This window comes from Silurus aristotelis (assembly GCF_946808225.1).
Source record: "Silurus aristotelis genome assembly, chromosome: 7".
NCBI lineage: Eukaryota > Metazoa > Chordata > Actinopteri > Siluriformes > Siluridae > Silurus > Silurus aristotelis.
In genome coordinates this window covers 8,250,018-8,277,903 of record NC_139580.1, presented here as the reverse complement: position 1 = coordinate 8,277,903, position 27,886 = coordinate 8,250,018, and the positions used below count along the sequence as shown (strand labels likewise).

The following is a 27,886-nucleotide window of genomic DNA, read 5'->3' as shown; positions in this document are numbered from 1 at the left end:
GCATGCGTTCCGACTTACTGAAGATGAAACAGAAGGCAGAAAGAACCACAAACAATTAAAAAGCAGGAAAAGGCAAACAAAACATCTTAAAGGAGGAAACTCAGGGGACTATGGACTTCAGGCAGTCAAAAAGTGCAAAGAATTTGCATAATCAGGAAAAATAATTCTGATATTTATAATAATGCTACTTTGTACAGTTAATTTTGAGCCTGTAAAAATTAAGGGACTGTGTTAACTGGCTGTAAATCCTGAAAAGTGAATGTTAAATGTTTTGCATTTTTTGAAGGAAAGGTTAAGTTCTCTCAGATCCTTATATAGCACCAATCAGTAAATACAGATGCTGCACAAATCCTAATTACTGATCACATACAACACACACCTAATACATATCTTAGTAACATATTGAGATGTTTAATTCTGTGATGGATAAGTTGTTTCTCTTATTTGCATGAACTTCACCGGATGGAGAAATGAAACTCTCAACCAAGCAATCAACTCATGCTCGTTTTATCCTGCCGTGGCGAGACTCTCGCGTTGTCTCGCGATAAAAACAAACCCTATATCCCTCCGCCTTGGCTCAACTTATCATGTTGTTCGCGTGAAAATCCGGAAGTCGCGAGATCGCCGTGTACATGTTTGCTTGTGAATATTTTTCAAACACGAATTTAAACCACGGCACTAAAACAAACACATTTCCATTATACACACACACACACACACACACACACATACATATATAAAATACGTATCAAAACACTAAACTTTCCCGTCAAAAAGGGCGACGACATGAACGCCATTTTGGCTCAAAACATAAAGATGGATGTACGAATATGCTATATAATGTATATAGAATGCCCGGCCATTTCGGATCTATGTTTAAGCTAGTTTCACGAATTTCCAAAGTAGCTGTTATCTAAGTATGGGCTGACTGACTAAATAGCGCTGACACTCCCTATACATGTGCACTACCTAGGGTGTATAATAGCGCTATAATGCGGCCTAGATGGCGTCCTAGAGGACGAACAGGGCGCTATTTTGCGGAGGCGTTCGCATTTGAGCGGCTAATATGGGCGTGATTCGGTCGCGGAGGCCGCTGCAGGAGGAAGGAGCGCTGTAGGCACACTCTCTCTCAGTCAGTCACTCGGAGTGCTGCTGGAGGTCCTTTCAGTTTCGCCTTCGGAAAAAACTATATACACCATCATCGACCGGTTTCCGTCATCTCCCTTCCCGTCTGGAAGCCTTCCACCCTTGCCTGGTGTTCCCACTCATCGCGCGGACTCAAAATCAAGAGTTGATCCGAGGAGAAATCCCCCGAGTGCGGCGTGGTTCGTTTTTTTCTTTTCCCCCGGACAGCAGCGGAAGCATCAGCAGCGGCATCGGCACAACAATGGCCCTGAAGAGAATTCACAAGGTAAGGAAGGAAGTCAGTGAGGCCTCCTCCTGCTTCGCACTTCGACTTTCCCCATAACCAGCCTGCTATCCATCCACACCGATTTCCACCACGGGGATCCATCCTGTCCTCCGGCTTCACTTCTTCACCAACATCCCGATCTCCATGAGCATATTCCGCGTCTTCTGGTAAACATTTCGGGGCGAAAAATATTTAAAAAAAAACCCAATGCTAGGTCCGTGTGATGTGAACGCATCGTGTCCCGTAACGCCGCTAACACTCCTAAAACCTGATCGAATCCTCGGATTAATCGCGATTTAGTTGAGTTTACATTCGAAACACGGTCAAATCCGATATTAATTATCCAATTAAAAAGTGATTAGATTAGCTAGCATGGAAGGTGAACTAGCCGGCACGACTTTTTTGTGCTAATCTAAGATAGCTAGCTCGCTAAGCAGCAGGCCCGCGTCGGGGCTGCTTACGATTAAAAAACGCGACGAATCAAAACTTCAATCTATATTGATATATATTTTCGACACTACACGAATATATAACAAATACATATATAAATATGTATAGTTCTACGAAGTCTCGTTGCTAGGAAACGGCTAAGTTCGACGGGCTAGGTTTATAAGCGGCTAGTTTTTTTTTCTCTTGCTAATAAAATTGCTACATTACAGGACGCGGTTTACACACAGAGGAGAAAATAAGGAAATGTTTCTCGACCGGTTGTACCACAGAGGGGTGGTTTTTAAGCTTTTTAAAATGAAATAAAAGGTGTATTGAAAGAAGACTGGGATTGAGTTTTGGCACCCGTGCGGCTAGTTTGGTCATGCTAGCGTCCGAGTTGATGCAACGCGGTATGAAGGGAGGAATGAAGGTTGGTATGAAGGTTTATAAGGTTTAGTCACATCCTAAATATTTACCCTCACACACCGTTTTTTCCTTCTTCCTTCAGCTCACGATTAAGCAGAGCATTCAGTTCTGTGTGTTTTTATACGCCCTGAGTCTCTTTTTTTTTTTTTTAAATCGAACACTTGTTCCTTTCGGTTTCTGTGTGTGTGAAAAGGAAAAGATTTTATTCTCCATTCTTTCCTTTCGTTTTTTTGTGTGTGTCTTCACCTTGTCTGGTGTCCTGTCAGTCTGTGAAACACCACCTGTCCCTCACTACATGTGTTCAAGTTGGGTCATTTTTCCAATAGGTCAGTGCAGGGTTACTGATCAAGCTGCCATCACCGCTATTGGGCCCTTGAGCGAGGCCCTTAACCCCCTTTTTCTTGCTCCAGGTATTGCTGTCTCATGGCTGAGCCTCCCAACGCTCCGAGCTCAATCTCATAACATCCTGGGGTATGTGAGGAAAGTTCACAGTGGGATCCTCAAGCATCAAGAATAAAAATTTATTAACCTCAATTTTTTCACCGTATGTGTAATGAAACATATATGCACAGTATTGGACCCTGTCCAAATCTGTGGTAGTGTTAAACTGGTCCGTGGTGGAAGTGTGTATACGCTTTAGTAAATGTGGCAAAAAAAAAAAAAAGGCCGTAAGTCTTAAATTTGCTGTTCCAGGTCTTGAATAATCTGACAGGTCTTCATTTTTCGATGTCCGTGTAACGCTACCTCTAATGCTCATGGAAATGCTCCTGCAGCACTTTAGAAGGGTTTTTTGGGGGGTTGTTTTCGTGGTGGTGTAGTTCTTTCTTTCGCTAGTCCAATTTATAATTCGCTGTATTCACAGACTACAGGTGAGACCAACATGCAGCAGCCATCCAGCTTTCTGTTTTTACTGTGAATTTACAAGAGACACTTGGCTTGGTTAAGTAATGTCATTCATTCATCCTTTCATTCATCTTATCCGTTAATCGGGTCGCGGGGGCAGCAGTCTAAGCAGATTCCCCAGACACTTCTCCGGGGATCGGGCTGTCAAGGCCCCCGCCTTCGACTGCTGCCCAATCCTCTCAGCACCGGTCCCTTACGGTCCCTCCTGCGGCGATACCGGAGCTTGAACCCTCGACCTTCCAATCTGTAACCCAGCGCCTTAACTTTTTTTGGTGAAATTGGGAAGAAAAATCATTTAGATTTTCTACTTTTGTGGAGAGAACGTTGTCGGAGCAAAAACAATATTCTCTTCCATTGGCATGTGAAAGTGTCACGGTCGAGCCAGAGAGCTGAGCTAAATCCTACACCTTTCTCCGTCCCTACAATCCACTGTCTTTGTTTCCTTCAGCACACGTTGGTGACGCTAGACCAGAGGTGCACCAACTGTCGAAACGCGATTGAGGGCTGAAAATACAATTTGCTCTCGTCAGGATACTTTGAGAAAGCCGAAGTGTGCTGTTTTTTTTTTTTTTGTGTGTGTGTAGCATAAAAATAAAGCTAAAATTACCCCCCCCCCCTCGAATGGGTCACGCCCAAATCATAAGCCACCACAGACCCTAACTCGGGCATCTCTGCACTAGATTTTTAGTAAGTGAATGTTTTTGATACCTGCTATAAAAGCCTGGTGTGACACACAAAATCTACTGGTGTATGCAGCGGCATCGCAAACCCTACAGCTTTCAGTGTTCATTTGATAATGTTAAAGCCGTGTTATATGGAACGGGACACGGGGACACAGTCGTAACGAGTGTTTCTTCATCATGTATTTTCTGTAGAGCCCACAACGTATCGATCTCCTATCGGTAACGTGACCTGAATTTTGCAATGCAACGTTCACCAAACCTTTGGTGCAGCAACAAGTGAAACTTCATCTCACCGAGCTTGCGTTTCCTGTCTCAATCATTCGCATGCTTTGAATGGGCTTCAATTGAACAAAAGCGTAGTGGGACCGTGGCTGTGGTGGGAAAGGACGGTTGTTTGGTTCCGTTCTGGTAGTCAGTGGCTATTTGATTCGATCACGTTTAGGACAAAGGCAGGCGAGGCAGCAACGTGACGTTTGCAGCAGTAACGGGTCGCACGGACGAAGGGTTTTTGGTGCCACCGCATCCCCTGTTTGAGAAAAGACTTCCAGTAGAATTCCAGTCTACTTCATTTGTTTTTTTTCTGAAGTAGCGAATGACTAAAAAGCAACAAGATCCACCGTAAGAGAGATTTTTGGGAATTTGGGTAATATTTGTAAATGCGATAAGTCAGTATTTTGAGTCAGTGGTGAAATAATTGTCAGTAACAACAGAACCTGATATTTGCCCTTTGTTTATATACAAAGTTGTTGTTTTTCCCCTCTGTCTCCCTCCTTTCTTTTCGTGTGTCTTCTGTTGGTCTGTGCACCGCCCCTCCTCATTTAGTTTTACCTTACAATTTCGAGGTTTAACCTGTCAGTGTCGTCCGTTGGTGTTCAGGTTTATTGATTCTCAGTTCCTGTATTAGGTGTATAACAGAAACACTATACTGATAAAAAAAAGCCTCCAGCTGCTGTTTTCACAATGTAGGCTAAATTGTTTTAAACCTTTTACACCTGGGAGCAACTTCAGCTGTAAAACTTTAATACAGATACATTAGAGGACTTATACTTTTTCATCTAACATTTATATTTATAAGGAATAACTTGGTGTCTGCTATGAATGTGTGAAGTAGATTAGTTGCTACAAACTGCACTCGTTACTGTGTGCACAAAACTATTCAAAATCAAACAAGCAATTCAAGTTGTCATTTGACTTGCCTTCATACAAGAACTTGATAAGTGTAGTAACTTTAATGCTTGAGGGTTGTAAATGAGACGGGGCCCATTTTGAGAAGCGAACGTCACCGTGTAAAGTTCAGAACATGCAAATTGATCTTGATTAGTTTAGTGTTTACAATGATGATCCACAAACGTTGTAACCAACTAGTTTATTTCGCCTTACACACGTTGACTAGTCTGTAGGTGTCAGTATTGACCCCGTGTCGGCACGTTTAATTACGGTCTGATTGATCACATTTATTTGTAGTAGACTTCAGTTAAGTCAAACGCCATGTTGTTGCTTCACACCTTTATTGTAGAGCTGAGGAAGTTTTTCACACCTGCCTCTGCTTTGGTCTGTTTTGACACATAGGGTGGGCGAAAGCAATACAAATGTCAAATCACTACACAGAGCATTGTTTTTGAAAACACTAACCGAAGGGAGAAAACTAATGAATAATCATTTAGAACATGTTTTACAAATTCGAGAATAAAAAAAAGACTTGATTATGGGAAAGCTTTTGTTATGACTTAAAGATGTGACAGATATAATGTCCATCCTACATCAAACTTAATCATGAGACTGATGTGCTACTTGTTGCCCAGTTCCTTATCATAATACTTGGATTTATAGAGATGTTAGAAACGTTAAATGGATATACCTTTTTAGTTTACATATTTTAAAGCCGACTCCTTAATTCTTTGAAAACAGCTTAAATATTTTAAATTGTACATGATCTCAGTGTGTCACGTCTCGTCGCGATGCCCAGCCCTGATATGAACTAGTCACCCGTTCACACAGCAGCAGAATCCCACTCTAGAAAACCGGCTCTCAGTCCTCAAACCAGAGAGCCCCAAATCAGTTTAGTGCAGAGAGTGGATCGTCAGAACCACACCCTATCACGTGAAATGGACTACGTGCTGATCAGATGGTGGCCAGTTTCGTTTTCATCGCTCTTTATTTTTTACGCCGTCGTTTAGAGCGCATGCGGGGACAGAGTAAGCTGTTGGTACTTGATACACACGTTTCATGTAAATCTGCAAAAAAGTGTGTATATGGTCACAATGTTTATATTATTGCAGTACTGTTTTGTATTTTTACACTATGTGGTGTAACTGGTATGTTTTGATAACTGTGATTTAGTATTTCTTTTGTTTCCTGCTTCTTGGCGAAGATTACAACAATGTGGTTACATATTAACCCTAATTGAATCTTTATGTATTTTTTAGTTTTTGCCATATTTTCTTGTTGAATGTAGATTGTAAACAGCAGTCCAATCCTTTTATGGTAGTTTTCCATACATAACACCTTTTACCCAACTGTTACTTGCACACACTGCCAGCAGTGTGTGTGTGTGTGTGTGTGTGTGTGTGTGTGTGTGTGTGTGTGTGTGTGTGTGTGTGTGTGTGTGTGTGTGTGTGTGTGTGTGTGTGATGCACTCGCCATGTTCCCTGTTAAGGTCCATCGCAATCTTGCGAGAGCTTCCTGATTCTGATACACTCTCCTTTCATTATACATAAACTATACCCAACTTGCTGCTGTTACTGGGCTCTTGGCCCTTAACCCTCATTTGCCCAGTTGTATAAATTAATGAATTGTAAATCTCCAGGTGCCCTAAATGAATATTTGGTCTGTGTGTGTTTAAGGAGCTGCACGATTTGGGCCGTGATCCCCCAGCCCAGTGCTCAGCAGGACCAGTAGGGGATGACAGTAAGTAGCAGTCATTTAACTTCCACCTTATCTGAGGTGAATATAAATGAATTGTTCTAGTATTAAATGTTTATTTAAAAAAAAATAAAATGGAATACCATTCTGTACTGAGACCTGCAGGTGCTAGTATGAGCTTTGAACAGGTTGCCGATCGATCGTCAATCCATTGACCCTTCTCTTCGTAGCGTTTTTTCTGATCTCAGCTTTTCATCTGCGAGTGTAAGGTTTCATCGAGCTCTGCAAAAGAGTAACGTGTAATGTACAGCTTAAATATCCTGTGCACTCTAAATCTGATGTGCGTACACTCGGCATAAGAGATTAGAGAAGGTTTGCCTTTTCCAAGCATTGCGTTAGATATACACTTAAATCGGATTATTTTACAGCATGTATTTGGGGAAGGGGGGGTAATTGATTATGGCATGCAGCCTGTAAACTATGTAAAACGTGGCTTAAATCATGCCCTCACAAGTGTACTAATCGACTGAAAAAAAAAACAATTCCCACTTTGAAGGTTTTTGAATTTGCATCCAGTCTATTATTATTATTTGTTTTAAATAGGTGAATGTACATCCTAGTGGGTGGGGATGGGGGTGTTGGCTCAAAAAATACTATTTTAAGCACACTGTATGGACAAAAGTATTGGGACACCTGACTTTTCCAGCCATATGACTGTTTAACTGTCAGCACAAAGTTGGAGGCACATAATTTGTAACGGATGTGGTGGCACTAAACTTTCCTTTCCCTTGAACTAGGAGACCCAAACCTGTACCAGCATGAAAAAACCCTGTGCACAAAGACAGCTCCATGAACACATGCTTTACATGAGTTAAAGTGGAAGATCTTGAGTGGCTTTGTTATGGGGCTCTGACCTCAACCCTTCTGAATATCTTTGTGATAAATGTGAATTCTGACTGCCCCCCCAATCACTCACATCAGTGCTGTATTTTATAAAAGCCCAGTACCTGAATGAGCACAAATCTCCACAAGCACACTCCAAAATCTAGTGGAACATCTTCAAAGAAGAGTGCCTGGTATAACTTCAGATGGGAATCAAGTGTGGAAAATAATTTTCTGAAAGCACATATGAAGGTTTAGGTGTCCACAAACTATTGTTCATATAGTTCGAAGCCAACTTACTTAACACTAAAGATTTAATCTTAACAAATTGTGTCCATTTAAAAAAAAAAAAAAAAAAGCTTATTGAAGTCTGGTTCATGTTCGAAGAGCGAGAGGAGAAATCAGAAATGGGGCACGTCGTCAAATACTGTGCCTTTTTCAAAAGCTGACAGTGAAAGTTAAAGGTTTTCTGAGGTCTGTGTTTAAAAAATAAATAAATAAAAATAGTAAGAAATAAGTAGTGCATTATGAACACTATAAAAATATATTGGGTGGTTTAATGCACAGGGTCGGGGTCAGCCATGAGGGGAAAAAAAACACCCGTCATACCTGTTTGAGTCTCAAAGTTGTGGTGCAGCTGTTTTTATTGATCAGTTTGTATTGATCAATCGTCTGGAAAAATAATTTTTTGGTGAGGATCTTGGTTGGAGAAAATCAACTCGGGACTTGGCCAATCCTTAAAAGCACCAATTTCTCTAATTTTTAAAAATTTTTTGGCTGCCCTGATTTGTTTTTGAAAAACACCCAGGCTCACGTTTGCGTTCTTGTCATTTCTCTTGCAGTGTTTCATTGGCAGGCCACAATAATGGGACCAGTAAGTATTTTTTCTTTTCCCTCCTGTCTTCTGCATTACAGGATTCTTTTATTGCACAGCTCTGATTTATCATTTACTGTATACCTGTTTCTATCTTCCCCTCGTCTCGTCCTTCAGAACGACAGTCCTTATCAGGGTGGCGTGTTCTTCTTGACCATTCACTTCCCCACAGATTACCCCTTCAAACCGCCAAAGGTCAGTATCTTTTCTTCTGAGAAGCTCCTGCTCTGCTTCATGCCTCAAGATGGTCTGTGTGATGTCTGTATGAGGAAATGAGTTCTCAGTAAAATATCCCCATTCAAATGAGCTGTTTTATAATAGTAACAAAAGGATGCGGTGTTTGGTTTGACACTGTTTCTGAGTGGAAAAACCTGCATCATACATGGCAGCTGTTTAAAAAAAAAATCCTTTTTTTTTTTGTTTAAATGGCAATCAACCCAATATAACTTTTCATTTGCACTAGTTGAATTCAATGTTTGTTTATGGTAGATTATTTGATTTTAAAACGATTGATTATGACCGTGTTTCGTCCGCCTGCTAGGTTGCATTCACCACACGAATTTACCACCCAAATATCAACAGCAATGGCAGCATCTGTCTGGATATTCTACGGTCTCAGTGGTCTCCTGCACTCACCATCTCCAAAGGTATAAACACACACACACACACACACACACACACACGCACGCACACACTGAATTACAACTGATGCTGATCTGATACTGGATTATAGTCCTATAAATTTGATCTAAAAATTTTTTTCCATTATCAATGTACAGTAAATGTTTTCAGTTGAATTTGTCGAGTTCCTCTATATATATCTTTCTCTCTCGCTCTCTTTGTATCTGTTTAACATCGTGAATTTCCTTCTGGGATGAATAAAATCCTCTCTCTCTCACTGTTATTCTCTCGCATGCTCTCTCTCTCTCTCTCTCACTTTCTCTCTCTCTCTCCCACACAAACCACGGCTTTTCATTTTACAGAGAAATCTAAACTCGTCTGTGTCAAGTATATCAACTTAGCAAAGCCTTTGAGACAAACCCTGTGACTCTTACAGAGCACTGACCCCTGAGACTCCATCAACAGATGTTACATAAGTCTCAACAAAATAGTCCACCATGTCAAAGTACCTTATTTTCTGTCTGTCTGTCTCTCGCTCGCTCGCTCGCTGTCTCTCTAAAGCCACAACACAGCATTTATTCATGCCGCATCTCCTGTATATCTAGTTAATGAGCCGTCACTATAGAAACAATGTGTCAGAACGAGTGCATGAATATCCAGCTTTCACTCGTGTTGCAGACAGAAATGCTGTCTGAGCCATACGTACGTCCCGACCAATCAGATTCAGCTGCGGTGTGGTATAAATTCAAAGTTGTTTAGATTTCGCCTATAAATTGGCCATGTGGTTTGTTTGCTTTTGCTTTATCGTAAAAAGTAGATATTGAAGAATCCACAGCCAGACAAGTGTTGTAGGTTGCCATGGTGGCACACTGACTGCTCGTCAGCCTGTAGTGGATGTATTATCTTTTTAAATGCACTCTTGTAACTCCACTGCGTCCAATCATATTAGTGGATTCCAGAAATTCTGGTATTGTCGTTTTATTCCAGACAATGCATATAGATATAATGACTGTCACTCTAGTTTGCTTTGAGAACCATGGGTTTAAAACATGCTTTTTACAAGTGTAAATACGGAGTTCAAAACACCAGCTTACTTTTCTTTAAAAATTACTCATCCTGATTGTCTAGAAATGTTGCTACCTAAAACTGGAGTTTGTTGGTCTGGAATGTGTTATCATTTTGGAATGAGCATTGTTCACTTCTTCGTGCAGAACAGGGATCAGCATATGGGCCAAAGTTCATACCCGACACAAGGAAGTTTAAAAAAACAACAAAAAAAGCCATTAAAAAAATGCAGGCAAATACCTACCTGAAAATGCCCTATATATATATATATATATATATATATATATATATATATATATATATATATATATATATATATATATATATACTCTAACATAAAAGGCTCTTAATCCTGAACTGCTTATAATTCACTTGGGATGAAGATGTCTGCCAAAAGCCATGAATGTAATGTAATGTTTTCTCAATAAAATAGAAAAAAATCCTGACCTCCATTGATTCCTTTGATACAATTAGTTATAAATGTTCATGCCCTTAAATATCCTTTTGTCCATGATATGATTTCAGTCATTAACTTCTAAATAGTAACAAAGAAGCAATTTACAGTAGATGAACACTCACTAATGATAAACTCAATGATTTACACACACACACACACACGCACACCCCTCCCCCAAGACCAGTGTGCACCAGTTTAAAGCAAGCGTTTGCCTTGGGAATAAAGATGATATGCTGTAAAGATAGTCACATGGGCTTTTGGAACGAGTTGAACTTGAGACTCGAGGCTGGTAAATAAAAGTTAACTTTTGAAGTAACCGGAGCACAAGGCCTTGTAAAAAGGAGGATTTATGCAAATTCACTGCTGTTTTTGTTCAACATCCTGTTGTGTGATATTTCATTTCCTGCTTTTTTTTTCTTTTTCTCCACAGTCCTGTTGTCTATCTGCTCTCTGCTGTGCGACCCCAATCCGGACGACCCCTTAGTACCCGAGATCGCCCGCATCTACAAGACCGACAGGGAAAAGTACGTTTCTCAGTTCACTACTTTTATAACTGATGAGCTCCTATCACTGAGAGGAATAATAGTGAAGGTCGGTGGTCCGATTTGAACATATGGTTGTTTGCAAAATCTACCCGTAACACGTTTTGTCTTCGTCGTCTTCTTGAATTGAGGGTTGAAGAAATTAAATCTGCTTGATACGTATTTTTTCACGATTCAAAGTTAATCTTCTGTTTTAGCCTGTTGTCGTTTTTAGCCTGCTGTATATTAGGGGGGAAAGTAAACAGAGCAATCCCAAAGCTTCATTCTAACAAATCGCACACTTTGTGGTGCGATGTTCTAAGGAAGTTGAGTTGTGGTGGGACAGTGCAGACTGATGCATTTCTCTAAGTGCATCTTTCCTCTTCTGCTGAAGTAATCCGTTATAGTTTATTTTTTTGGGCTATTATCAATCACTAACACTGGAGACTCCTTCCATAAATCTTACATGAGTCTCCCAAAGGGAAGCTTCACCAACTTTTTTTTTTAGTTTGTCTCGTCCACCTACTGGTCCTTGGGCAAGCATTAGGCCGTGGCCACACTTTTTATTCTATCAACATACACTGATCAGGCATAACATTAACCACTGTAAAATAACTGATCAGGCATAACATTAACCACCAAGTAAATATCTCCTCATGGCACCTGTTAGTGGGTGGGATATACAGTATTAGGCAGCAAGTGAACGTTTTGTCCTCAAAGTTAATGTTCGACGCAGGAAAAATGGGAACGTGTAAGAAGCGATTTTGACGTCAGCCAAATTGACGTTTCGACAACTGGGTCAGCGCATCTCCAAAACTGCAGCCATTGTATTGTTCCTGTTCTGCAGTGTTCAGTATCTTTCATGTGGTCCAAGGAAGAAATAGTGGTGAACTGCCGACTGGGTCGTGCCTATTGATGCATGTGGGGAGCGAAGTCTGGTCCGTGTGGTCCGATCTAACAGATGAGCTCAAACTGCTGAATTTCATGCTGTTAATGCTCAAATGGTCAGGACTGTTTTAGCAGCAAAAGGGGGGGCCAACACTATTAGGCAGGTGGTCATAATGTTATTTCTGTTCGGTGTATAAAGAGCAATGAAAAATTTGCCCCGGTAGGATGATGTCTCATCCGGTCGCCACCCAAAGTGTGACTACAGCGTTAATATAAACCTGCGATTTTGATTAAAAGGTAATGAGGTGGGTCTTAAATCAGAAGGAAGAATTTGGCAGTGATTAATATTTATTAGCTTAAAATCAATGCATACATGCTTTAAAGTGGGAATTTCCATCAGAATCCATAGTCTTTTTTTTTTTTTTAAGCACCAGCACATCTGGTATGGAAGCGGCGTCCTTGTCGCTATATTTTACAGCGGTTCCTGCAGGACTTTGTGCACTGTGAGCGATGTTCCAGTTATTGCACATAATCCATCACAGTCACACTCCTTGTGAGGACCGGCCTCTCTGTGCAATAAACAGTGATTTTGTACTTAGATTGATAAATAGGCTTGTTTGTGGCGGTTATTAGGGCGAGGGCCGAAAAACACTGCGTTCTAACCCCGGATCATTATACATCGCTATTCGGAGATCATTAAGTCGACATGTCAGACATACAATGCAGCGCTTGACTTGCAAAAATATATCCTCTATGTAGAGAGCAGGTTTCAAATGGGATAATTACTTTTTCTGATCTTGGTGGAATTAAATTGTATATGAGGTCAAACACATGCAAAGATGGAACTGATATGAATCAGTGTGTCCAGGCAAAAGCCTCCATTCTCCTTCCTTTGATTTAAAATGTATAGTCGATGCAGAAACTCGCTGAAGTTTTCAATGTTTGTTAATTGGAAGTTTTTTTTTTTTTTATATATATATATATATATATAAATGTATACAGTAATCCCTTGGTTTGCCGCAGTTTAAATCTCGCACCCCCGATTTTTTTTTTATATTATAAAATAATGTAAAATGCTAATACAATACAGAAAGTCAAGAATGTGGTGACGTGTATCTTTAACTCTGCCTCTTTTTTGCAGTCATGACACTTCAACCAATAAACAAGCAGAGAAACTACACATAGGCTACTACAGAACTGTATACTGTACAGTACATGTACTCACTATAAATACAGTGTAGTGTTTCTACCAATTTACACAATTCATCTCGCAATAGTCTTGCAAGTGTTTGCTGTCTTTAAAGCGTGTGAGGGGATGATTTACAATGTAAACAAGATAATTTGAGGGTGGCTTCCGTTTAACACGGTTTTTCGTTTATCGCAGGGGGTTTTGAAAACGTGACCACTACGATTAACAGGAATTACATGTGTGTGTGTGTGTGTGTGTGTGTGTGTGTATATATGGACTAATGGTATTTTATTTATATATAATAGATAAATCTTTCGCCTTTTTTTCACCATAAGAAAAGAGGAAATGGCTGCCACATGAAGTGTGGCGTTGTTCAAAACAAACAGCTGAAGCGTTTGAAGCGGTCGAGGCATTCATGGGGAAATAAATTTGTGTTCCTGTTTGTGTGTTGATTATTAATGGCTGTTTGTGTTTTTTCCTCTGTCTTTTTCAGGTACAACAGAATAGCTCGGGAATGGACACAAAAGTATGCAATGTAGTTTTGGAGTTCTATTCACGGCGGGATACGAGAAAAAAAAAATTTACACCTCTCCGTCTTAAGGTTAGGGGAGATCTGAAAGTTTAAGAGATAAAAAAAAATAAGAAGAAAAAAAAAGATTAAGAAAAAAAAAAAAAAAAAAATAACAGATCTTGTTGGTTTCCATTGGAGTGCTTTCTCTAAGCCACACTTCCCCCTCACCAGAGCACCTGCCCCATGCCCTATTCCCCTCCTTTTACCCCAGTCCCCCAACTCAACCCATACACCCCAACCTCCTCATAGCCATGGTGTACATACTTTCAGACTTTGAGTCCAGTTCCAGCTCATTTGTTCTCAACTATCCTACCATCATGATCATCTTGAACACCCCCCCCCCCCCCACCTGCTTTAGCGTCTCCGTTGCTTTGGTGACTTGCCTGCTGCTTAGGGTCAGCCAGATTGTTTCTTTTTTTTTTTTTTTTCGCAGATGAACATGTCCACGGCTTGGGAAAAAAAGCATTCCTTGTTTTTAAAACACTGGGGAGGGAGGGCTTTTTTTTGTGATACAGTGGAGATATATTTTCCCCTCACCCCCATTTTTTTTCCCATTTCCTGGGTTTCAAACTGTATTGGATCAGGAAATTTTTTTTTTTTTGTGGGTGTGTGTTTTCCATTTGGCAGAGGAGAGGAGGGGTGTATGCTGGCTATCTTTTTGTATAAAATCTATAAGGAGTTCTTTTAGAATCATAGCAGGTTATTAACTGAACAATGTTCGATCTTTCTGGTCCTCTCTTGTGAATCATTCTAAAGGACTTGAATACTATGAATATATATATATATATTTTTTGTTTCCTTTTCCATTCGCCATAACCAAGACTGTCTCTACTCCTTCCCTTAGCCACGAGCAACTTCACATACATTCACACCTTTTTGGAGGATTTTGGTCCGGTTATTTAAAAACTAGATAAGCATGTGTTTAGGGTATTATTTCTCTCCCCCCCCCACCCCACCACATTCCCTTGTAACTCTTAGTTCCATTTTTAGCTGCATTATTTCTCCTCTTGCTCTTGATGAAATTAGATGCTAACATGGCTGAGACAGACTTGATTGGGTCCCTGGGTAAGAGGACACAAACTCCTCACAGACAAACTTCTGTATATTTAATTTCCTGACAGGCTCTTTGAGCTTTGTGTGTTGATTAAAAACTGTGTAATAAAATGATTACTAAAGTCTGATCCCGAGTGGTGGTTTTTGTTTTTTCCATTGAAAAGGGATTCGGTCACAAACATTAGGACTATTCCTTACAATGCAGAGCTAGAATAGAAGTCGGGTGCTGATCGTATTTAAAATGTGCTTTCAATTATAAAATACATATACAATATACAAATATGGAGTTTGGAGCAGTTTTTGGAGATTCTGTTCTTGGTGGTTTTTAGTGTTGAGAGACTGCAATTCGATTTCATTTGTTTAAAGCTTTTCACAATAGACACTGTCCCAAGACAGAAATAATTCTGAATGAAAATGTTGTTGTCCTTAAATGAGAGACATTTGTGGTGAAGGTAGTAAAGGGGTGAGCCTGAACTGGTCTGCGGAAGAAACAGTGACACTGAATGTCTATTCATTAAAGTTCTAGTTCTGAAAGCTTGAACTCCAGTTTCTAAAACTCGTTCCAGTCTCTACAGAAAAATCCTCATACATGTTTACAATAAATTGTTTCTGGAATGCTGGTGCAGCGAGAACCATAGGAGCAGTTCTGGTACGTTTGGAATCTACCACATTGGGTAGAGGTACAGGTTGCTCCTGTAAAAGCATTTTTAAGTGTTTGGAGAAAAACACCGGTGTAAGAGGAATCGAGAAGTTACTAATAAACACCTGTTTTTAAGTATTGAATTGTTCCATAGGACCGGTTGGTGGTTCTTATCGATTGTATTGCAGTTATAAACTTTACAAAAATCTAGTGATGGATATAAAATCACCTCTAATGAACGCCCAAGCTGGTGAAGTGGTAGCTCAGTGGTTAATGTTTTTGGTTACTGATTGGATGGTCGGAGACTAAAGCATCAGTGTAGTCAAGCTTCCACCCTTGGATCATTGATTGAGGCTCCAGATGCACTGCATCATGCTGACCCCAGCCTTCAAACATTGCTGGGATTTGCAAAGACAATATCACTGAGCTATAATGTACATGCGACGTTAAAGAAGCACCTTTACAAGATGATTGTTTTGAAATTTGACGTGTTAAAAGCAGGAAGAATGGGCAAGCGTAAGACGCAAGTTTGACAAGATACAAATTGTGATGTCTAGACGACTGGGTCAGAAAACTGCTGCTTTTGTGGGCTGTTCCCAGTCTGCACTTGGAAGGAACAATGGTGAACCAGGTTCCCCAACCACAAGGACAGTGACAACTCCCTGTGATGGTACGAGGAAGAACCGTGAGAGGAACCAGACTCAAAAGAACACCCATCCTCATCTGATTGCCATTGAATGTCTATTCATTATAGTTACACCATTAGTGAGGTGTTCTGTCGTGACAGGGTCACTGGCGGTCATGGTTCTTTGATGCTCGTGGAGAGCGAAGGCGGGTTCATGTGGTCCGGAAACTGCTGAAGAAGTTACTGCTGTTTCTGATAGAAAGGCGTAAGAATACGTGAATCGCAGTTTGTTGCGCATGCGGCTGCGTAACCAGAGAGCAGTTCATATTCGGCAGGTGGTCATAATGTAAAGTTCATAAGTAAATCTGATTCACAGCCAGGACTTTATCAGATCTGCTGATTGGAGAAATATAACTTTTTAGCACTGATTAGAAATGTGAGAAGTCAATCGTCCTTGACTAGTGACAGAAGCGCTAAGCCCCGCCCCTTCCCCTCCGTTCAAAAGCCACAGCTGTGACCTGATTGGCTCACCAAAACACATCAACGCCAGTGACGTCTTCGCGACGTCACAGGCTTTGATGTGTTTGGTCTGTTCGGCAGTGAGATCGCTTTGTTTCCGGAAGTAGGAGAGAAAATCAGTGAACGCAAAATGTCGCTCCACACAGCGTCCGGATTGACCAAGCCGGGGTTCACCTCGGGATTGCGACTCGTTAAAGGTGAGTTTCCGCCGGTTTATAGAGCGTTTTACATAAACAGGTAATTGACAGGATGTTTCTTATGCAGCCATAATATTTTAGGTATGTATCAGATAATGTATTTATGCAATAACACGCTTATGTGTCTGTCATCACTTCTCTGGCATCTGACGTCTTTTAAAACTTTTTATTGCCTTACTGCATTCATGCACAAAATGTATTAACAAGTATTTTCACAAATCTGTGCACACCTGAACACCTGTACATTCATGCAAGCAACCAGTCACGTGACTATAAGTTTGTCCCTAATAAACAAGCCAGTGGTGACAGTGACAAGGACACAAGGACAGTGACAACTTCCTGTGATGGTACGAGGAAGAACCGTGAGAGGAACCAGACTCAAAAGAACACCCATCCTCATCTGATTGCCATTGAATGTCTATTCATTATAGTTACACCATTAGTGAGGTGTTCTGTCGCTTTACTGCAGAACTGTTCATGCAAATTGTAGTCTTAAACCACTGTAGATTTCTTTGATTATTGTCCATATCCATCCTCAAAGTTCTTATGTTGCTTAGGAACTTCATGGGTTTTTAGGCCGTTCATGTGGAACCTTCCTCAACTGCATACAGTGGTTTACTTTTGAAGAGAACTCCATCCAGATGTAGAGTTTCAGGATGGATCAGGCAGATGTGAGAGGAAGAAAGAGACAGGATCACTGGTACCTCAGGAGTATGTTTAACTCGACAGAAAAAAAAAAAAGCGAAGTTCATGCAGGTACAGGTCAAAAACTGAAACATGGCAGATGTCCTGGGATACAGCAACCCCAACCACATGAACAGTATAGAGATCTATGAAGATGGATTTGGACTGTACTTGTTTGTTGAATGTCTTTATTGAAAAAAGAAGTACACTATAATTCCCCTCAACAGAGTTTAAGGCTGATAGTATCCCAAGTGTGCAACCAAGTGAACCAGTGTTGATTTATTCATTGTTAAACTTCAATGCACTTTTGAACAAAACTGTGCAAAACTGTGTGCTCTAATTATTTCTTTTGTTCTTTTCAAAGTATTTTTTTTAAAGCTTTTTTAAAGCAGTTATCTAATTTATTGAAACCTGTGAACTGTACAGATAATATTTATTGTTATTGATATCCTCAACATATATATGTATGTGTGTGAGATCTTCCTGCTCTTCCTGCTCTCATATTTTCATGTCAATGTGATTTTATATATATATATATATATATATATATATATATATATATATATATATATATATATATATATATATATATATATATATACAAATATATTTGGCTTCTTGCATGAATATGAGAGGCCTGCCAGGGTGTATGTTTGCAGATCACCTGACCATTGTGGTTCCTGTTGCAGCTTTTGAGAGATACCTGCTCACCAGGTACTTCAGCAGCCAGTCTGACTCTAAAGGAAAGGTGAACCTGGAGATCAACAAGGACAGCGCCAAGGTGGTGCACAGCTTCAACATCGAGGACATTGGCAAGATGTCCGCCTACTGCCGCTGCTGGAGGTCCAAGAAGGTGTGTGTGTGTGTGTCTGGGTATTACATTATGATGGTGTGATGTTCATCATAAATATGAGCATCATATAGATATCTTTTTAAGCCACTCATCATAACCATAAGGCACATTAATAAAAATCTGCTCTTGTGTGAAAACATCTACTACTAGATTCATCTGACTCTGCCCTTCATTCACAAACCAGTGTTTGACCAAGACCTTTTTATCAGAAACAGCATGAACGTCACCGGGTTCACCACTGTTCCTTCCATGGATCACTTGAGATAGATACTGACCACTTCAGACCAGGAACATCCCACAAGAGCTGCAGTTTTGGAGATGCTCTGACCCAGTCGTCTAGACGTCACTACTTACTTAGGAGATATTCAGTGTTATTCTGTTCACAATATGTTTGATCTCTAACAAATATTATAATCATGACTAAAAATGGTTCCATATTGAATAAAATTAGACGACAGCTCGTTTGGCAATAATTCAGAAAACTTTATGCTCCCATACTCAGACTTTTTTTGCTTTCTTTCTTTTTTTTTAATATTTATTTATTTGTTTATTTATTTATATATTTTTAACCGCAGACAGATGTTCATGTTGGTGGTTGGAGTGTTAAATTTTTCCCCCCATTGCATTTACATTGACAGTGTTTTGTAGATGCTCTTATCCAGAGCGACTGACACTTATCTCATTTTATACAAGTAAACCGGGCTAAGGGCCTCGCTAAAGGGCCCGGCATCGGCAGCTTGGTGGTGCTGGGATTTAAACTGGTAACCTTCCAATTATAAGTAGAACATCTTAACCACTGCTCTGCCACTTCATTTGCGTTGCCGTTTGGGTTGTTACAGCGTCGTGTTAAATATCCAGAATATTAATTAAAATGCGTTCGCATCTAAACGCTTTATTTATTTCATTACCAAACGTGTGAATATTCTGTAATATATTTTCCCTTCAATGTGCCAAATGTACCATCAGCAAGCAGAGCTGGTTTTGTAACGGCGCCTTTTGTGATTTCTTGACAGTTTCCTTACTGCGACGGCGCTCACACCAAACACAACATGGAGACGGGAGATAACGTAGGTCCTCTGATCATCAAGAGGAGAGACGCCGGAACAGCTGATAGTCACCCTGTTGCTGCTGTGCTCGATTAACTGAGAAACAGGTTGTGTGTGTGTGTGTGTGTGTGTGAGTGTGTGTGTGTGTACACGATTATGTTGGTAACATCATTACTGTATGGGATAAGTAAAAGACTTCATAGTGCAATCAATTTTTAGCACCATTCACACTAAGGCTGTGTGTCATAGTGCAGTTTCGCACAAACATCAGGCAGTCGAGACATCGCTTCCTGACAACCACAAGCCCTTGCCAGGTATACAGACTGCATTTCCTGTTGGTGGCTCTCACATCGGGTCTGCATTCTCATATAATGTGTATGAATGTTCTTTTGTTGTGCTTCAGCAGTAACAAACGATTAGAATGAACTTTTCCATACTACGTGTTTGTTCACGCAAAAGGGTGATGTGGTAACACACACGTGTGTTGAGATCATGAACAAGGATATAGACATTTTCTTCCATGGAATACTGTATTTGGGTTTCCTCAGAGGTTTTTTCTGGATTTCATTTGATAAAACCATGCATGCTGGATTGATTCAAATAAATCCCCTCACGACACAGTGGACCCAGGATTCAACTCAGACTTTTGGAACACGTGAAGGAATTGTAATGGATCGTTACTGTACTGTGTCGTGTGTGAAGGTGGAATTAAACTACATCTGGAAAATCTTTTGGATTGATTTTCGATTGTATTTTCTAGGAATCACAAAAACACTACGGGAGCAGAGCAGGGGTTGGGAAGTGAAGTTGAGCCATAGTGAAGTTCATTATTTCATTATTTGTGCAAGACTCTGACTCCAAGCAATATGCCTAAACCAATGATATTAAATATATTATTTAGCGCTTCAACATACACAAGGTTGTATCAAGGAGTTTTCCAGACTGGCTCTGTTTTCAAGAGAGTACTTTTATTTATCTATGTTTACACACGATCACCTTCAAAGCAATTCCCTTGCAAGGCAATGCAGCGCTCCCAAAGTTCCTGATGCTTCTAGAATGTGTCCTTCAAGCACCTTCTGCGATTCGCACTGGATCTCCGCAATGGTGTCAGAACAGGGAGATTTGAGCTGAATCTTCATCTTCAGGAAGAGGGCGAGGTCTGCATGAGCCAAATCTGGCGAGTAAGGTGGGTGCGGAGGTGAGATCATGTTGTTTTCCGGGGGGAAACTCGCATGTGGGAGGTGCGCACAGTGATCAGAACAGCAAACATGGTAACGAGCGTAGTCAGATTAGCACCCGTTTTCCAGCTCCTGATGTACGCAGGATGATTGTCTTTTGGCACATTGACGTATGAAGGTCGGCGCTCCCTGTGACTGCACGTGCAGCTTTGTGCTGCCATCTGTTGGCGTGTTACAAAATTAGACTTGTACCTTTTTGATACCACCTCGTATGTGTAGCACTTTTAATAATACTATTTGGTAGATGCCCTCATCCAGAACGATTTACATTTATCTAATTTATATCACTGAGCAGAAGAGGATTAAGGGTCCCACAGTGGCAGCTTGGTGCTCAGATGTCCCACATCCTAACCACTGAGCTCCCACTTTATATTTGTAAAATGGATTACAACTATAATTGATTAAATTACTCATAATTATATAGGTAGCACGTACACCATAGAAGTCCCTAAAATAAAGGACGGGGTCGTTGATATCATCCTGTGATTTAACTTACGGCCCAAACTACTGTCCAACCCTGATTTAACACCTCCTGACCAATCAGAATGCGGACATCAACCCCTTGTGATCTACAGAATTTTATCAAATAGCTTAAAGCAGGGGAATTTATGTTGCATTCGCAGAAAAGATTGGTGTTTTTTATTTTATTTTTTGCATCTGTGTTCAATATACAGAAATTCATTTATCGTCCACCAGATGGCGCCATAACTTTATCACAAAACGTGTTTTTGTCATTTTATTGAACACGCGCACTAACGCGCGCGCGCACACACACACACACACACACACAGACACAGACGAATGCACTTGTTTTACAAAGTACTATTTCAAACATCATTGTCTTAAATTTTTGGGGTTTTTTTATTGCCTTGGTACACGTTTCTACTATTATATTATGACTATAACACCCCCCCCCCCACACACACACACACAAAGTTATCTATTAATTCAATTCAAGTTCATCAAGAGGAAATGTGAAAAAGGACAAACCAAACAAACCAAAAGTTGACTCCTTGATCCACCTTGTTCAGATTTTGCTGGAAAGAATTGCATCAGTGTGTGTCAGACGGCATTGTAATCCACCAGACCGGAGACGGCTTATCCGACAAAAAAAAATCCTCTGGACAGGCCCACAAGCCTCGGCTTTGCGTGAGCGCACTAACTGGACAAAGAGATGTCAGAGGTAGTGTGTGTGCGTGTGTGCAGGCAGAAATTCAAGTGAGCTTCCTCATACAACAGTGGCTTGTTCTCGGTGAATCTGTTGAAATAAAACGCATTTAAATAAACACCTACTCAGGAGATTCTCGCATACTGCTGTGGTAGCAAATGCCAAAGTTCTTCACATTTATATCACTATAACATGGTCTCTACAATAAACCGAGTATATGTAATGTTATTATAATGATAGCCGGTGCATCCTTACAATGCTAATGAAGCCCTTTTTTTGCTACCAGGAACTACGAACATATTTCTTCGCAGTTGAAAACAAATACAAACCAAAATCTGGTCAGGTTTATCGCATTCAATCGAGCTAGCCACTTTACTAGCCGCTTCGGTGGTGCTTTGAGTTGGGAAGAAACTAAGCTGACAAGACAACATGTCAAGACGGTCAGTGCTCATTTGGTTACGTAGCTGGTACAACAAAATCATTTAGGTCATTTGTGTTTATTGACCTTAGACGAACACAATTCCTCAATTGTGTTTCCATTTAGCCCTCGTACCTCTGAAAAACACACAACTGTGTAAACTAATCTCAAGCCAAATACATTTTTTAATGTGCTGAATTAGCAAATACACTGAACGTAGTTGAGTAGCGTACATACTAATATATTGATGGCATTAAGGACTTATCTCATTTACTGTATATCACTGACCAGTTGAGGGGTTAAAGGTCCTGCTCAAGAGTCCATTAGTAGCAGCTTGGTGGTCAGCAGTCCAGCATCCTAAACACTGAGCTAAAAAAATTATAATAAAAGGGACATTTGAATGATTGACTCTTTAAATTTTATTCAATTATTTTCAAGCAACCTTTAGGCAGCTACAAGCATTCTTTTCCAATGATCACCAGAAAGTTCAAATGATTGGCTTCATCAGGTGAATGTTTGGGGTATTCCAAAGATTCCCTGTATATTTCCGGTATATACCCATATTGTCTCCAGGCAGCAGGGTTGAGTGAATGCGAGACTAAAATACACATTTTATCATTGATTACTCATGGAAAGGGATGTTTCTGGTAAAGGTCACTGAAATTTACATTTATGACATTTGGCAGACACTCTTATCCAGAGCAGCTATCTCGTATTCAGAGCAAGTATCTCATACAACTGAGGGTTAAGAGCCTTGCTCAGCAGACCAGGAGCAGCAGCTTGGGGGGCATGGACTTGAACTCATGACCTTCTAAGCAGAAGACCTAGATCTTACCCACTGACCTACCTCTTCCCACATTTCTGAAGTATTTACATATCAGTGAAAATAGAACACAATTTTGGGAATATATTAATGGTTGTATTTCAAGATAAGGTGTCATTATGGTGGACTGGATTGGATAAGTTTTCCCATCAGGCACTGCATCTTCAAGTTTCACGTCACATGTGTGTCATGTTATCTTTTAATTGGTACTTGTAGATAGATTTACCACACTCTGAAACATTGTCTGACATTGGTGATGTTTTCATTGCCTTCGTGTTCATGCTCAGGTTTTGTTTGGTTTTTGATCCCTTGTACTAGCGAATTGCTTTTAATAAAATACCTGCACTTGCATCCGCTACCTGCTTATTATGTGACACAAAGGTTGTTACTTACTGCTTGTGAATATAATGTCAGTAGGCAAGAAATGACACTGAATTCGGACAAGAATTAGCCACCAAGCCAAAATGTACAAAATCACCTCAACCCTATGCCCACAGCTTTCCACAGCATGTGAACCTTTCCAGCCCACAGTAAAAACACTATATTTTTCTACTCTAACATACACAAACTTTACACAACCTGATCTTTTTGTTACTTCTGCCTTCATTTCAGGAAAGAAGCATCACCACAGCATTGCTGACGTGAGTCTTTTTACAGGACTGACAGAAACATCCGCGTTATAACTGCGTGTTTGTGACTGTGCCTGCTTCAGTTTACGTGTCATGATGAGGTAGAAGTAGTCACCAGACCACATCCCAAACCAGAAGTCATGGTTATACAACGAGTTCCATGTGCTTCACGCTCCACAATGAGGCTTTTTAGTCAGCTGACAAGGCTGCTCTCTGGGCAGCATGAAACAACTTCTCTGTAAATATATTCTGGATAATTTTTCCAGAGGCTACCATCATCACATTGGACTTTACTCTAAAAACCCCATGTCAGATAGAAGAAGCTGTACTATCAATCCATTTGGTTTCTATACTGTTTAGACTACAGAGGGTTGGAGGGAAATGTGGAGCTTTCCCCAAGGAACTCAGGGTACAAAGCACACCTTTTCACACAGTTCAGACTGGAAACTGAAAAATACCAATCGGTGTACAGACTACAAGTCTTTGGACTTGGGAAAGAAACCAGTATACCTCCTCAAACAAAGGGCAGAGGTAAGATTTAAACCCCCGAATGAGACCAGAGGTCTTCCACCCCACTTTGTCTCAAATTGACCATTAAAACGATGAATACCACAGAAGTTACTAAGCACCAAACTAATCTGCTAAATCAGGTAAGCTGGTCTTGTGTGTGGTGGATCCGGGGGCAGGAATGCACACCAGGTACTCCAGGACACCACACCCATTTACACCTTGGGGCTAAATGATCTTCCCGAAAGCACCTGCTGGAGTTTTCTTTGTCAGGTTGGAGGAAACTGGAGAACTGGAAGGAAACCTACACACCCTCAGGGAGATTATGGCATACAGACAGTAACCTGAGCTCATGATCAAACAGGGAAGGCTAGAACGCTGAAGGCGGGAACTCTACCCACTGCACCACCATGCAGCACCAGCTTGTTGGATAATTTACTTATCAAGAAGGACATCTACTTCCTGGTGAGCATACACCATATTTTAGTTATTAAAACCCAAATACCTCTATTTGGATGACAATGAATCAGACAGCTGTGTTAATAATCCAATTTTTGGACCAAGGTGGAGTAAGATGTGTTTTTTTTTCTTACAAAGATACTGCAGCAAACATCAAAATTTTTTTATCTAGTACTCTTTCTTTTTTTTCTGTAAATTGTGACTAAATTCCAATATGTTCTACGTATTAACTAACAGACATTAACTACAGCCTCTTTGTTACCCGGAACTTCCAGGTTCATTCATTTATCATCAGGAAACACATCCTGGTCACCATTGTGCTGGATCCTAGGAACAATCAGCGGGAATACCCTCAAAACAAGACCCTATTCCATTGCTGGGCAACATGCAGGCATGCATACACACTATGGGGCAAGTTAGGATGGGCAATTCTTGCTTACTGTCGAGCTTACACCTGCATACACATTTAGAGGCAGGACACCCACAGACAGAAACCTGAGAAATCAGGAAAAAATAGGCTGAGATCCCTGGAGCTGTGAGGCAGAAAGTTTATCTAGACGAAACTCGCTACCAGCATGATTGTGCATCCTTTTATTTCCCGATAAAATACAGTTTTTATTGTGCACTTATTGTGTTGCAATGGTAAACCTTTAATTGATTTTTTTTTGTAGGTGAAATTCCAGATAATACTACATGATGCTACAGTGCTGGATGTGACAATAACTTGGAATATATATAATATAGAGCCCTACATATTGCTTCAACACAATATACAGCAGTTGATGTAAAGGTGTGCAGCTCTCCAGGTGGTGAAACAGACAGCACAAGGCAGTGTGTTTCATCTCGGCTGTGGAGATGGAGGAATTGGGGGAAGAAAGAGAGTTTTGGGTCCTCAGGGGAAAACGAGTCCTCTGCATTCCCGTGCCGACTGACAGCATTCCTCAGTGTCTGTGAAACCGGACGTTTGCTTCACAATCCACCCCTCCTTCACCCCCCTTCCCCCATTCCCAAGCCCTCCATCTCCTTTTCGGTGTCTTTCAAGTGGGCTTTATCCTCTGCCGTGCCAGGGGTCATGTGTCTGCTTGCTGGAAGAGACCATGTGACGCTAATCCAGAGCCTCCCACCCCCTTCTAAAATAGAAAAAAAAGGAAAAAAAAAAAAACCTTCACACAGGCAGCAGCTGAGGTGTAGGAGTGGAGGAGGGCCTCGAGAGAGATGTGAAGCTCATTTTGAGTTATTCACTGATGTTTGCCTGTAGAATCTGCAATATAACATGCCTGCAATATAGGAATTGGAGATAAAGTGTTTTGATGTGTGGTTATTAATTTTCAAATGACAAGAGGTCATTAATACACAACTTATCTGACTGTATAAAAACATTTAATTATTGTTTTCATTATGGGCATTGCAATATTTATATATTTAGCCCTAAATCACATGACCAGTAAGTCAGGTTTGATCAGCTACACAAATGCCTGTGGCATGGGACCTACATTTTCTTTCCACTCCAAGCTTTGTCTAAAACACCATAGACGTTGGGTGAATGATGTTATTTTCAGTAGTCATATTTAGTAATAAAATCAACCTTTGACACAGGAGGTGACCTGAGTATAATAGTGACATTTTCTAATTAGGCCATATTTAGTAATTGGAAATGCACACAACCTATGTCGTGCAGCACTTAATCCAGAATTTAATCTTAATCCACAACATAGAAAAACACATTCACATTACTAATTATCTGTTCTAAGGCTTATGATCCATGTTGACTTTCTAACAGAAAATCTACTTTTTTTTTACATTTTCAGCAATATGTGGTTCTTCCCCAAACTGTTATCACAAAGTTGGAGGCACACAATTGTTTAGGATGTGTTTAGATGTGGTAGCATCAAATTGTCCCTACAGTTGAACTAGGAGAACCAAAACCCATTCCATGATAATGAGCCTGTGCACAAAGCCAGCTCTATGAAGATACTTTACATGTGTTGGACTGTAAGATCTTGAATGGCCTCCTATAGAGCTCTGATCTCATACCTAATGAACACCTTTGTGATGAATTGGAACACTGATGGCACTCCAGATCTCCTCAGCCTACATCAGTACCTGACTAACACTCTGAATGAGCACAAATCTCCACAAGTAAACTTCAAAATCGAGTGGGACATCTTCCCAGAAAAATGGAGGTTACTATAACAGGAGATTAACAGACTAAATGTGGAACAAGCACATAATGAACAGGTGTCAACACTTCTGTCTATATAGTTATGCTAGCTAATTATTGATATGTTTTTAGTTTTATTTAATTTAAGTAATGAAAATACCTTTGAAAAAAATCTGTGCCCCAGCCACACAATCCTTAACAACAGCGTGGAATAAGGGACCCATTTTGGGGAAATGAAATGAATTCTAAAAGAAAAGAACCTGATTCTTTCAGGTTTTAGCAAAAGGAAGGCTGCTATCAGCTAATCATTAAATCACTCTTGAAATAAATTGAAATGTAGATGTATCAATGTAAAACTGAATATAGACTGTATATAAGCATAATGAGGGAAAATATTCGCACCAGTTTTATTCTTATGTACACTGTGCGTTGTACAAACAAAGCATCGAGTCATTGTCTGACCTAATGACTTCCACAAGATGGCTGCATGTAACATTACGGATGCATCATCACGTTGAGGTTTGTTCAAAATATCCACAAGCAGACCATTTTACTGTTTCCCATTGTATGTATGTATGTATGTATGTATGTATGTATGTATGTATGTATGTATGTATGTATGTATATACAGTATAGATAGATAGATAGATGGATAGATGGATAGATGGATAGAAAGTAGTGGTAGTGTGAGGAGGCCTGTGGTGATTTAATTCCCCCCAAAGCAGGCCATTCGAGATTGTCCACTCCATCCCATGTAAACCATATTCTTCATGAAGCTGGCTTTCTTCACAGAGTCATTGTCATGCTGGAACAGGCCTGGGTCTCCTAGTTCGAGTACAAAATGTATTGCCACTGCATCCAGAGACCTCCAATAGACTTGTCTGCCTCCTACTTTCTGATAACAGTTTGAGAAGGACCACATATGGGTGGAAAAGTCAGGTGTCCTAATACTTTTGTCTAAATAGATCTAGGGTGGGTCGGTCGGTCAGTCAGACGACGGACGGATGGACGGACGGACAGACTTTTTTTTTCTTACTTTATACCAAACTAAGTATTACTTTCCCAATGTTTTTGTGCAGTACTG

General features: G+C 40.4%; 2 protein-coding genes and 2 long non-coding RNA genes across 7 annotated transcripts; 2 read left to right on the top strand and 2 right to left on the bottom strand.

The window, feature by feature from the left end:
• Positions 1 to 991: 991 nt before the first annotated feature.
• ube2d2 (ubiquitin-conjugating enzyme E2D 2) lies at positions 992 to 14,963 on the top strand. Its single transcript, XM_083547241.1, has 7 exons — positions 992 to 1,411; positions 6,696 to 6,759; positions 8,439 to 8,470; positions 8,588 to 8,665; positions 9,012 to 9,117; positions 11,044 to 11,137; positions 13,705 to 14,963. Exons 1-7 carry the CDS (start codon positions 1,388 to 1,390, stop codon positions 13,748 to 13,750), a joined length of 444 nt encoding a protein of 147 aa, XP_083403367.1. The 5' UTR covers positions 992 to 1,387; the 3' UTR covers positions 13,751 to 14,963.
• LOC310729193 lies at positions 6,956 to 26,781 on the bottom strand. Its single transcript, XR_014534489.1, has 2 exons — positions 26,750 to 26,781; positions 6,956 to 7,685 (listed from the first exon to the last, which is right to left on the bottom strand). It is a non-coding gene; the product is annotated as an uncharacterized lncRNA (long non-coding RNA).
• LOC310729184 lies at positions 11,542 to 13,696 on the bottom strand. Of its 2 annotated transcripts, XR_014534480.1 has the most exons (3): positions 11,774 to 13,696; positions 11,631 to 11,738; positions 11,542 to 11,595 (listed from the first exon to the last, which is right to left on the bottom strand). It is a non-coding gene; the product is annotated as an uncharacterized lncRNA (long non-coding RNA). The 2 variants fall into 2 exon arrangements; XR_014534479.1 differs by having other exon boundaries at positions 11,542 to 11,738.
• LOC310728429 (CDGSH iron-sulfur domain-containing protein 1) lies at positions 16,669 to 20,128 on the top strand. Of its 3 annotated transcripts, none has more exons than XM_083545815.1 (3): positions 16,669 to 16,816; positions 18,136 to 18,353; positions 19,367 to 20,128. In XM_083545815.1, the coding sequence occupies exons 1-3, from the start codon at positions 16,750 to 16,752 to the stop codon at positions 19,493 to 19,495; spliced, it is 414 nt and encodes a 137-aa protein (XP_083401941.1). In that variant the 5' UTR covers positions 16,669 to 16,749; the 3' UTR covers positions 19,496 to 20,128. The 3 variants fall into 3 exon arrangements, with proteins under 3 accessions (XP_083401941.1, XP_083401943.1, XP_083401942.1); XM_083545817.1 differs by having other exon boundaries at positions 16,673 to 16,816; positions 18,160 to 18,353; XM_083545816.1 differs by having other exon boundaries at positions 16,673 to 16,816; positions 18,145 to 18,353.
• Positions 26,782 to 27,886: the final 1,105 nt, after the last annotated feature.